Source organism: Podarcis cretensis, assembly GCF_951804945.1.
Source record: "Podarcis cretensis genome assembly, chromosome: 1".
Lineage (NCBI taxonomy): Eukaryota > Metazoa > Chordata > Lepidosauria > Squamata > Lacertidae > Podarcis > Podarcis cretensis.
The window spans coordinates 44,851,372-44,864,752 of NC_137170.1; the positions used below are offsets into that span (position 1 = coordinate 44,851,372).

At 44.0% G+C, this 13,381-nt stretch overlaps 1 protein-coding gene across 3 annotated transcripts in view; it reads right to left on the reverse strand.

The window, feature by feature from the left end:
• Positions 1-13,381, reverse strand: part of LTK (leukocyte receptor tyrosine kinase) — a 105,157-nt gene that overhangs the window by 30,870 nt on the left and 60,906 nt on the right. For all 3 annotated transcript variants that reach the window (XM_079964352.1, XM_079964351.1, XM_079964350.1), the window contains 2 exons: positions 13,086-13,180; positions 142-319 (listed from right to left, as the gene is read on the reverse strand). In XM_079964352.1, coding sequence (XP_079820478.1) covers positions 142-319; positions 13,086-13,180 — 273 coding nt within the window. The remainder of the gene's footprint in view (positions 1-141; positions 320-13,085; positions 13,181-13,381) is intronic.

Below are 13,381 nucleotides of genomic sequence, written 5' to 3' on the forward strand. Positions count from 1 at the left end.
GAGATGTATTATTATTAGTATTACTGTTAATGGTTACAACAACAAGCCCACCCATCTTATGAGGTTGCTGAAAAGATTACTGAGTTAATGCATTCGAAACCCTTAAAATTATTGAAATCGCTACAGCACAATGACACTCACGTATAGCGGTTTGATGCTGGCACTCTCCACACTTGCACCCCTCGCAGCTGTCCCTCTTTCTCCACAGTCACGGAAATGTTGGTGTTGCGGTAGGCACTGTCACACTGTGCTTGAGTTGGCCCTCGAGGCCCACTGGCCCCGCAGGATGTAAACAACCAGCCTGGAGCAGGCGCTTCACCTACAACCACAAAACCACCCAGAGATGTGACCGATATGTCAGTTTCCTTTTATTCCTAAGGCAAATGCCATATTTGCATCATCTGCCCATCATAACCAGGAAACCCATTATTTTCAGAGAAGTTATTCCTTCCAGATCCTCATACGCTTGTGGTAACAAGCCTTAACTACAAACTTCACTCTCTAGCCAGAAATGACATGTTGTTAACAACAAGGCAGTTTGTAGCATCAACTATCTTCGGGGCTTTTAAAACATTGCAGAGATGTTTATATCAGCCTCTTCGCAATGGAAGTATATATAGGACAGATTGGCAAGCCAGTGAATTGGGCTAGAAGCCAACTGGAGACAAAGGGCGGGCAGGTATTAGCATGAGTGTTCAGAACTGCTGAAACATCAACTTCTGCCTATAGAGTCAAGGTTCTGATTGACAGTCATCCTTAGCAAGAAGGTCATGTTCTTGAATTGCTGAGAACTAAGTCAAAACACCCCCTTCATGGATCACTGCCTTGCCGTGGCGAAGGGGCTTGAAGAACTCAGAGAAGCTATGAACTATGCCGAGCAGGGCACCCAAGATGAACAGGTCATAGTGGAGAGTTTTGACCAAACGTGATCCACCTGGAGGAGGAATCGGCAAGCCACTCCAGTATCCCTGCCAAGAAAACTCCATGGACAAAGACAACAGGCATATAAAAGTTATGACGCTGGAAGATGAGCCCCTCAGGTCGGAAGGCGTCCAACATGCTACTGGGGAAGAGCGGAGGGCAAGTACAAGTAGATCCAGAGCTGATGAAGCGGCTGGGCCAAAGCCGAAAGGACGCTCAGTTGCGGATATGCCTGGAAGCGAAAGGAAAGTCCAATGCTGTAAAGAAAAATATTGCATAGGAACCTGGAATGTAAGAACCATGAACATGGGTAAGTTGGAGGTGGTCAAAAATGAGATGGCAAGAATAAATATTGACATCCTGGGCATCAGTGAACTAAAATGGACGGGAATGGGTGAATTCAGTTCGGATGACCATCATATCTACTACTGTGGGCAAGAAACCCGTAAAAGAAATGGAGTGGCCCTCATAGTCAACAAAAGAGTGGCAAAAGCTGTACTGGGTTGCAATCTCAAAAATGATAGAATGATCTCGATACGAATCCAAGGCAGACCTTTTAACATCACAGTAATCCAAGTTTATGCACCAACTACTGGTGCTGAAGAAACTGAAATTGACCAATTCTATGAAGACTTACAACACCTTATAGAAGTGACACCAAAGAAGGATGTTCTTCTCATTATAGGGGATTGGAATGCTAAAGTAGGGAGTCAAGAGATAAAAGGAACAACTGGCAAGTTTGGCCTTGGAGATCAAAACGAAGCAGGGCAAAGGCTAATAGAGTTCTGTCAAGAGAACAAGCTGGTCATCACAAACACGCTTTTCCAACAACACAAGAGACGACTCTACACATGGACATCACCAGATGGGCAGCATCGAAATCAGATTGATTATATTCTCTGCACCCAAAGATGGAGAAGCTCTATACAGTCAGCAAAAACAAGACCTGGAGCTGACTGTGGCTCAGATCATCAGCTTCTTATAGCAAAATTCAAGCTTAAACTGAAGAAAGTAGGAAAAACCACTGGGCCGGTAAGATACAATCTAAGTCAAATCCCTTATGAATACACAGTGGAAGTGAGGAACAGGTTTAAGGATTTAGATTTGGTGGACAGAGTGCCTGAAGAACTATGGATGGAGGCTCGTAACATTATACAGGAGGCAGCAACGAAAACCATCCCAATGAAAAGGAAATGCAAGAAAGCAAAGTGGCTGTCCAATGAGGCCTTACAAATAGCGGGGGAGAGAAGGCAAGCAAAATGCAAGGGAGATCGTGAAACATACAGGAAATTGAATGCAGATTTCCAAAGAATAGCAAGGAGAGACAAGAAGACCTTCTTAAACAAGCAATGCAAAGAAATAGAGGAAAGCAATAGAATGGGAAGAACCAGAGATCTGTTCAAGAAAATTGGAGATATGAAAGGAACATTTCGCACAAAGATTTCCATAATAAAGGACAAAAGTGGAAAGGACCTAACAGAAGCAGAAGACATCAAGAAGAGGTGGCAAGAATACACAGAGGAATTATACCAGAAAGAAACGGATGTCTCATATACCCCAGGTAGTGTGGTTGCTGACCTTGAGCCAGACATCCTGGAGAGTGAAGTCAAATGGGCCTTAGAAAGCACTGCAAATAACAAGGCCAGTGGAAGTGATGGTATTCCAGCTGAACTATTTAAAATTTTAAAAGATGATGCTGTTAAGGTGCTACACTCAATATGCCAGCAAGTTTGGAAAACTCAGCAGTGGCCAGAAGATTGGAGAAGATCAGTCTACATCCCAATCCCAAAGAAGGGCAGTGCCAAAGAATGCTCCAACTATCGCACAATTGCACTAATTTCTCACGCTAGCAAGGTTATGCTTAAAATTCTACAAGGAAGGCTCAAGCAGTATGTGGACCGAGAACTCCCAGAAGTGCAAGCTGGATTTAGAAGAGGCAGAGGAACCAGAGACCAAATTGCAAACATGCGCTGGATTATGGAGAAAGCTAGAGAGTTCCAGAAAGACATTTACTTCTGCTTCATTGACTATGCAAAAGCCTTTGACTGTGTCGACCATGGCAAACTATGGCAAGTTCTTAAAGAAATGGGAGTGCCTGATCACCTCATCTGTCTCCTGAGAAATCTCTATGTGGGACAAGAAGCTACAGTTAGAACTGGATATGGAACAACTGACTGGTTCAAAATTGGGAAAGGAGTACGACAAGGCTGCATTTTGTCTCCCTGCTTATTTAACTTATATGCAGAATTCATCATGCGAAAGGCTGGGCTGGATGAATCCCTAGCCGGAATTAAGATTGCCGGAAGAAATATCAACAACCTCAGATATGCAGATGACACAACCTTGATGGCAGAAAGTGAGGAGGAATTAAAGAACCTTTTATTGAGGGTGAAAGAGGAGAGTGCAAAATATGGTCTGAAGCTCAACATCAAAAAAACGAAGATCATGGCTACTGGTCCCATCACCTCCTGGCAAATAGAAGGGGAAGAAATGGAGGCAGTGAGAGATTTTACTTTCTTGGGCTCCATGATCACTGCAGATGGTGACAGCAGCCACGAAATTAAAAGACGCCTGCTTCTTGGGAGAAGGGCAATGACAGGCCTAGACAGCATCTTGAGAAGTAGAGACATAACCTTGCCAACAAAGGTCCGTATAGTTAAAGCTATGGTTTTCCCAGTAGTGATGTATGGAAGTGAGAGCTGGACCATAAAGAAGGCTGATCGCCGAAGAATTGATGCTTTTGAATTATGGTGCTGGAGGAGACTCTTGAGAGTCCCATGGACTGCAAGAAGATCAAACCTCTCCATTCTGAAGGAAATCAGCCCTGAGTGCTCACTGGAAGGACAGATTGTGAAGCTGAGGCTCCAATACTTTGGCCACCTCATGAGAAGAGAAGACTCCCTGGAGAAGACCCTGATGTTGGGAAAGATGGAGGGCACAAGGAGAAGGGGGCGACAGAGGATGAGATGGTTGGATAGTGTTTTCGAGGTTACCAGCATGAGTCTGACCAAGCTGCGGGGGGCAGTGGAGGACAGGAGTGCCTGGCGTTCTCTGGTCCATGGGGTCACGAAGAGTCGGACACGACTAAACGACTAAACAACAACAACAAAGTCAAAACACTTCTGACCAAACCCCTGGTCATTTGTAGAATTCTTCCAGCTTAATAATTTTATCCGTTGTCCACAATATACATCAAAATTGCTACCAAAGCTTAATTCTTATGGGCGTTCCCCCCTATGTAAATCACTGGTGTGGGCTCCCCAAGCTGAATGAGAACCCCAGTGAGTTAAAACCTCTCTATCCACCACATGAGGGTCCCAATCTGAATTGGAACCCCATGCAGGCAGTTGATGTTGGCCTGTGCAAGGCCAACATTTGATGCCCTCCTCCCAGCCTTTGCAGTGCTGGCTTAGGCTGGGAAGGAGGCACAAAAGTTCTGGCAGGGTCCTAGAGCCTTCCTTTCTCCATCCCAAAGCCCAGTAAGCACTTGCCTGGCTTTGGGAAGAAGGGCTCTAGGACCCTGCCAGAGCCCTCACGCCTCCTTCCCTGAAGCCAGGAAAGTGCTTACTGGGCTTTGAGAAGGTGCCCTCATTGGCTGTGCGCCCAGTGTGGCTGTGCTGCTCAAAACTGCCTTAAATCTGCCTCTGCTCCTGATCCACAGCAACTGGTATTGAGAGGCATACTGCCTCTGATACAGGAGGGCATATAGAGCTGTCATTACTAGTAGCCAAGTCTTACTCTTCGTGAATTTGCTTCATCTATTTCTAATGCCACACAAGTGGTGGTAGTAAATTTCACAATTTGCACTGCACCCCCTTTGTTCTGAATCTGGCAATGTGAAGCTTCATTTGGGTTCTAGAATTATGAGAGAGACAAAAACTTCACTTGGTCCACACCACACTTAATTCTGTATCATGTTCTCCCTTACTTTCTTTTCTAAACTGAAAAGCTGCCAACACCGCAACCTTTTCCTCATATGGGAGTTGCTCCAGCCCCTTCATCATTTTGGTTGCTGTTTTTTGTGCCTTTAAAAGCTCTACAATAGATTTTTTGAGGTGCGGCAACTGAAACAGAACATAGCATTCCACAGAATGGCAAGAAGTGGCTTTGATGGCTTGCGAGAGACCGCCTGCACCAAGAAACTCTAAAACTGCCTACTGCTTTGCAGGCTCATAAGAGACCAGTAACAGACTAAACATCTGGCTCTTGTGTACTGCAGAGACTACATGTGCACCCAACCCCCACAAAATCTCCAATTCAAGGTTGCCCAGTGTGAACTCGTAGGCTGGTCATAGCAAAGGCTACATTGAGCCCAAACAGTTCCCTTGCTGTATCCAATCTGTGCCCAGATAGCGTGGGCTTTTCCAATAGGGCCACCAGGCCAAGAGCTATGACAAAAGCTGAAATTAACGTAAAATAAACTATCTGGGTAAAAGGAAAACCAAACAGTTACTTTACATTGAGCACAAAGAGGCTCTTGGTCTTCTTGGAATTCAGTTGAATTTCTTAGGAAGCTGAAGGTCGTGAACTCCCTTCCAGCTCAGCTGCTGTCATCCAGAGATGCACAATAAACTCAGTCACTTTCACAGGATGTAAATCATTCTCCAGAACACTGCTTTAGTCTGTATTTCTGGTTCAATCTGTAACGCAGCAGCATCCCTCCTGGCTGCCCTCAGGCAGTTCGTCATCTCCAAACAAACAGCTTTCCCTCCTTTTCCTAAACAGTCTCAAATCTTTACGGGCTATGTCTCTGTCTCGCTCACCAAACAGACAACCACATTCCTGGCATGCAGGAAGTATTGGGCTACCCATATAAATCAATGATGAATTCTTGAGATTCTGGGATGCTGCAATAATAATAAAAAGTTAATATATCTTATGAGAATTATTCTGTATCCTGTGACACAGACCCTGGCCAACAGCACCAGAGGGGTTTGGTTTTCCCCCCATAATTAAAATGGTGCACAAATTCTGTTACATAAAATAAATAACAAGAGTCCATCCTTTGCACTAAGCAAGAGTCATAGTCAACCCTGGGTACAAGCCAAATAGCCACAGTGTTAAGGGAGAAGAAGCAACAGCAAAAAAGCAAGAAAGGTTATGGTAGTTTTCTCAACACGTAGCAAGCAGCTTCAGACCTCTGCAAACACATTGTGCCTCAGCCTCAAAGAGAGATTTCCCTATCCAAATATACAGGGCAGGATTCAACTAATGAGTCCTGTTGGTATAAACCCTGTACAAGGATGTCTGTTAGTGCAATGAGATTCCCCAGTGCTCCCAAAATGGGCTCTGAGGGGGTCAGGAGAACCCTGGGAGCAGCATATGGGGGGAAGAGAGGGAATATTGTTCCATCTGGCAAGCCAAGATGCTGCAGCTGATGGAATTCTTATAAGACGTAGCTGCTGAAGGCCTCCCACAGGGTGACTCCTGCTGCCTCCCAACACATGTTAACATACCACGCCATGATTTCCAAGGCTTGTTCATGGGCTGAAGCCTTAAAACTGCTGGAGCTCCGCAGTTTCAGTGCAGCTACTGTGTTCGAACAGGATGCCCCACCAAGCTGAAAGCTAAAGCTTAGCCAGACCTGTGATGAAGGGAGGTCTGTTTCTGTGCTGACATGGAGAGATAAGTCTCCCTGTCTTGAGTTCTGACTGTATTCTTTATTTCTTTGATTAATTATAGTATTCATCGATAGGGATGAAGGAATCGGTCAATTTTAGCGTCCCTTAGTGTTCCTTTTTCCATTCTTCAGTTCAATTCTCCTGAATTCCACACATCAGTTTGCAGATTTTTTTTTAAAAAGTCCACATGAAAATTCATATGTGTTTTTGTGCAAATTATCCCCTAATGTCATGCATTTTTGTACATTACTTTCACCAACAAAAGCATTTCTTGCATCCTTTCATCTAATCTACACCTTTTTCTACAGATTTTTAAATGTTAGAACCGGATTGCAAAATTTGGAGAAATGTGACAGCTGCATTTCGGTTTTATATTGATTAGGGAAGTAGTAATGAGGCAATTTCACATTAAAATGCAATTTTATTTACACCATATCATCATTAAAATAGTTTTAATAACTGTAAAAATGACCACAGCAGCAAAGGTTGCTTTGTTGGCATTATACAGAGGGAAGTATTACATGCCTCAACAGTTTGCATCATATGCCTTATTCAAAAAGTAAACATGGTGCCTGCCAAGTGCTTAGAGTACCAGTTATCATAGTAAATAATGAGCCAGATGGCAGCAGCTGTTTTGCTGCCATACAAGGCAGAACTTGGAAAATAAGGCAATGATAAGCTGGTGAATGATGATGTAAAGACAAAGTAGACATACCCTCCAACACTTCTCTGATGAAAATAGGGATGTCCCATTCCATAACAACAACAACAACAACAACAACAACAACAATTTTATTATGCATCCCCTTCCCATTTGACTGGGTGGCCACAGCCACTCTGGGCTGCTTCCAACATATATACTGTCGCGAATTCCTCGCGGCGCTTTCAGTAGAAACGCTCAGAGTCCCAGGTTTCTGTTCAGTGCAGTCTTTTTAATGTGAGCTATATACAAGTATTTACAAAAACAGTCCATACAGAGTACCTGCTCCTTAAGGCAAACGAATACTCTCCACCACAGTACCACCATACCACAGCACAACCACCACAACCACAATTACTGTTGAACAGGCTTTCCTTTTAAAGCAGGTGATAGCCAATCACATTAATCACACTCCTGCTGAGTCACTCTGACCCAGCACTTCACAGAGTATTGCATCATCCTGTTGAAGCCTGCAGACTTACTCAGTATCCTGCGAATCCCAACATATACAACATAATAAAACATTTAAAAAATCTTCCCTACACAGGGTTGCCTTCAGATGGTTCAGCGTCAGATAACTTCATGCCCTCCAACATTTCTTCAATGAAAATAGGGACATCAAAGGAAAAGCGGGACATTCTGGGATCAAATCAGAAACCAGGACCTGTCAAATCTGGGACTGTCCCTGGAAAATAAGGCCCTTTGGAGGGTCTGGATAGAATGTGGTAATACGAAAAGACCAGAAAAGCCTCCATATTTCCCAGTGATCAGGTTCTGTGTACAGAAAAGTAAACAGAGATTTGGAACCAATCAATAGAAGGCACATCAGAGGGCATTTTCACAAGCTAGCATGGTGCTCTGGTTGTGAAGTGTTATTCTCTGCCCCACAATCCCAGGGACTACATTTCAGGCCCTGCTTTAAGTGTGAATCTCTTGGGAGGCCCTTCTCCAGCTGCCCCCCCCCAAATGAAGTGCCTTTTCAGTGGTGGCACCCCAGTTGTGGAATGCCCTCCACAGAGAAGCTTGCTTTGTCTTCATACTGCGTGGTCTGTATGCACGTCACTGCATATTGACCAAGTGCCAGGTAAACACCTTCTTATGATCCCAGGCTTTTAAGAATGTGCTGCTTAGACATTTTATCCTCTGTCACTAGCTTTATTCTGATATTGTACGGTACTGCTTTTATTTTGTTCTAGATTTTAGGTATTGTTCTGCTTCATGGTTTTAACTTTCACTGTAAATTGCCCAGGGAACTTCAGTTACTGAGAGGAAAAGAGGTGTAGTAAACAAACAAAAAACTGCCCACCACCCCATTCAACATACACATACACACACTTCATATACTGTACACTATTCCTATATCACGTTTTGAAGAGAAGGGTGGCAAATGGAATAGCCGGAACATATGAGGAAATTAGCATTTCCATCCTAGTAAGAAGAAAATTAGGCTTTCCTTCCTGCTTTTTGCTTCCTTCCTTCCTTCCTGCTGCCTAGCTGCAAACTCCCAACAAAAACTCTTGTCTGCCTATTAACTGGCTCTGTCAATGACATCCGAAACCTCTCCCGGCAAGGGGGAGAAGTAATTTTATTACTGAAAGCAAAGCAGAGCTGCTGGGCTTCTCCAAGATCTAATTGAATTAAAAGGATGAGATGATGAATGAAATAGCTTGTACTCAGAGGAAAAACAATTGCAGCTTACAGGAATTCATGTAACTATGAACTTGAGTCTTTTCAGAAGCATGCACCCCCATCTGCACAGCGTTGTCAAAAGCAACAACATTCACACTAACTTCTAGAAGTTACCAGGGGAAATCTCTGTTTTCTGGTACATATCCTGGAAAAATCTCCTCTCTGGCTTGCCTTCTGACCCATGTTGGGGGTGGCTTTTTAAAACTTCCCTTGCGTCCCAAGGCATCCGAGCCACAAAAGTTCCCAGGAGAACAATAAGTCACACTGACACGGAATATTTGGTTTATGAGTTCAAATAGGCCACAACTTTATTGGTTACAGATGTGAGCGGTTTGGCTTAGGCATTGGGGTAAAGCCAGGCTATATCTTGACTCCTGCTCACAGAAGGGTAAACCACTGATAGGGGGTGCTCTATAACTTACGTCAGATAGTAGTACCCCGAGAGGTCCCCGTAGGGGCTGTGACACGGTCCTAGCCCACGCCCAGGCTTCGGACAGTATTCACACCCCGGATCCCTTTAACAGGATACCTCCCCTCCAACCAAACGAAAGAAGCAAGTAAGAAGGAGCCGCTGGCTGCGCAGAATTTAAATGGCCCACAGCCACACGCGCTCTGCCGGCTTATTATTTATTTATTTATTTATTTATTTATTTATACATACATACATACATACATACATACTCAGCCCATCTGGCTGGGTTTCCCCAGCCACTCTGGGCGGCTTCCAACAAAACACTAAAATACAATAACCTCTTAAACATAATAATAATAATTTATTTATTAGGCTGGGGCCACCTCGCAACGCCACTGGCGCAGCCGGCTATGACATAGGGGTGAGGTAGCATACCTCCCCTCCACACCAGAAGACTTTGAGGCACAGCTGCCCATGCACAACACTGCCCTCCGATATAGAGGAGAGTGGATTTAGCATGCCCTGAGCACACATCAACTCTTCAGGTTATAACTACCATCTCCCTTATACTGGTTCAGACTGTTTGCCCATCTCGCCTAGGCATTGCTGACTGACAGCAGATCTCTAAGACCTCCTCAGTCAGAGGTCTTTTTCATCACCTGCCATCCATCCTTTTCTAAACTGGAGGTGCCTGGGATTGAGCTTGGGGCCTTGTGCTTACAAAACATGGTGTCTGCCACTGAACTACGGTCCCTTTTGGTCTTGGGTTTGGCCATGGCCCCTTACACTTTGCAGCACTGGGCCAGCTCACAGGTGGAGGAAACTGCTGGTCCGAACCCAGCTGAAGCACACTGCCACCTTGACAATGACTGGCATGGATAATGCTGCTTGTCAGTCAAGCCAGGTCAGGTGTTTGGGGAAGCCAATATAGGCCCAGCTGCCCTTATATAACTTCAGGTTCAGTTCCTCAGTTGGAGCAACATGTCACCAAGCATAGTTGCTCTATGGACTGCTGAACCTGGAGACTTTTCTGTGGAGGTTGGCTAACCTGTGACCCTGTCGCCCAGGTGCTGTTGGGCTCCCATCAGCCTCATCAGCTTGGCCAGTGCTCAATGATCATGGGAGCTGTAGTCCAGTAAGTTCTGGAGGACTACGTTAGCCATGCCCATACTATATACATTCCCAAGGGAATCACTTGATTTAGTAACATCACATCTGGGTTACTACAATGCATTCCATGCACAACTCTCTATGAAGCATGCTCAGAAACTGTATGTGACTTCCTAATTAAAGCAAGTGTCCCAAATTTGTTTCTGGACCTAATCCAATGAGCTGGTGATGCCTTATAAAGCCTCTCACAGTTTGGGAACACGATAGCTAAAGGACCATCTACTTCAGGGGTCAACAACCTTTTTCAGCCATGGGCCGGTCAACTGTCCCTCAGACCATGTGGTGGGCCGGACTATATTTTGAAGAAAAAAAATTAATGAATTCCTATGCCCCACAAATAACCCAGAGATGCATTTTAAATAAAAGGACACATTCTACTCATGTAAAAACACGCTGATTCCCGGACCATCCATGGGCCAGACTGAGAAGGCGATTGGGCCGCATCTGCCCCCAGGGCCTTCGGTAGCCTACTCCTGATCTACTTCCATAAAAGCCTGGCCACTGCTAAGATCTTAATCATAGGCCCTTCTGAGTGTCCTCAAAAATGTACTTAGCTGGGACCAATGCCCTGGAGCCCCCTCATTTAATGGCATTTTTAATGGCCTTCAATAGAATGTTTAAATTCTTTTTGTTCAAAAGAACTTTTAGCTGTGAATATTGTAATGCCCTTCACTGTTTGCAAACAGTTTTACAAATCTTTTGTTGTCTGGTCTTTGACCGTAATAAAGATTGATGGGATGTAATTTGCATTTTAAATGGCTGCCTTTAATTGCTTTATTGTCAGAATGCTTAATTGTTTTAATGATGGCATATGGATCTTATTCATGTTTTAATAATTTTGCAGAGTTGAGTTTATTTGTATTAACCCACTGTTAGTCACCCTTAGCTTCTTTTTATATGTGGATCTTTACTGTATTTTTGTTTGCACATTGCAGCATTTCATTCTGACATTCTGTTCCATTTTAAGACAAGTTTGATAGCTTAAAGCAGGTTGTTAGAGGGGTCTTTTTTTAGAAATTTAAAGCGGCATAGAATTTTTTTTGAAAAAAATAAACAAAGGAAAAGTTAAAAAAATGTTTTAACTGAATAAATGAACAGTCCACATGCAAGTCACTGCATGCATATCAACACAAAAATACTGGTGTACTGTTTCCTTTCCATCACCTCATTCTGCAACATCATATCAAACATGCCAAATGTGTTAAAAATGTGTTACAGTATAGGGCAGTTAGGTCTGGCTCCCGCAAGACCTAACTGAATACAATGTAGGGTAGGCAGAGAAGAACCTCTAGCATGTCTACTAGAGTGACTATGTGGGGAGGCACATCCAAAGTGTACACACTAATCTAATTATAGCACAAAAATGTAGTTTTTCTTAATCTATAATCAGTCATGCTTGTCTTCAACATGCTGCTTTTAATCTAGTTTGATTTTAGATCCTGCTGTCCACAAGGGTGGATGTGGTAATTTGACACACATGTGAAATCCCCGCCCCCCATTCCCCAGCTGAATAAAGGAGGATGTAGAGATAGCAATCTTGGTATATCTCATTGGGCAGTTGTGGACATACCCCACATGCCCAAAATGGGCACACTTCAGGGCAATGCAGAATCAATCTACAATGGGCTTTTATTTTTGGAATGAAACCAGTTTCTACAGAAGCACTTTCCAAGTGAAAAATCTAGATCCAGACTGAGTGTGGACTATACAGAAGAAATCAGTACTCACTCTCTGTTGATTCCAGAATGAAATGTTGTGTGCATGCAACCTAAGAATCACCATGTGTTGCAAGTGGATAAAAGTGTACTAACTTTAATTAGTGAAACGCTGAAAGGCGGGATTGTTCTCTCAACGTCAACTGATAACATGCCAATGTTATTGATTACTGATTGAAAAAGAATCTGTCGCTCTTCCCTCATAGACCACAAAGGCTGCACTGGTGGAGGAAGAGGAGTGCAGGGGGAGCGCACCGCCCCCGGCAGCACAATCCCAGTGGCGTGCCCCACCCCCAGGACATGTGCCCCGCTTCCAGGATACATGGCATCCCCGCCCCTGCCTGCTCTCCGCCCCCCGTCGTGCCGGAGCATGAAGCTCTGCCACTGAAAGGCTGTTATGCTTGTCTGGAATGAGAGCAGATCATCTTACCCCTTTCTTTTTCTGTGTCAGAAAAGGGTACAAGGAGGAAGGTGTGGAAGAACTGTGCTTCCCATGCTACCACATTCTACAAAACAGTTGTGATAGCACCAGATGAGGTAGCTGCGAGAAGAATCTCGTTTCCCCAGCCCAAAAACACAATACTTTGATTCAGGGCTGTGAACGTGAGCTAATATTTGCATCAGGAGTACCATCCAGAGGGAAGGCATTTGGTCCCTGAGCAGCAAAGACTTACACATTTACTGCCTTGAAGGATGTTCCATAGAGGCTACAATAAAGGAAGAGTCACCAGGAGGAAGTGATACACAGACACAATCAAATAACTTGCTCTTCTGCAATAAGAACATAACACACAGTCCTCGTACTGCTTAATATGTTGTCTGCCTATTTGGAGCTACCTTAATTAGAAGTAACTCACCATTAGAGGAACAGTCTAGACCAAATGTAATGTTGTCGACTGCAATGTCAGCTTGCGAATTCCAACCCCAAGTGGCCTGGATCTGCAACCGAAAGCTGTTTACCAAAGAAAATGTTTGGAGAAGAAGACAAAGAGAATATATATATTGATTTAGCAAACAAGAAAGCAGGGCTATCAAACATTGTATGACAACAAGCAACTTGCAAACAGAAATAACAGAAACACAAACTAGAAATAATCAGTATTACTGAAAAATTAAGCATGTTTCATACATTGCTGCATTCCATAGGTCCCAA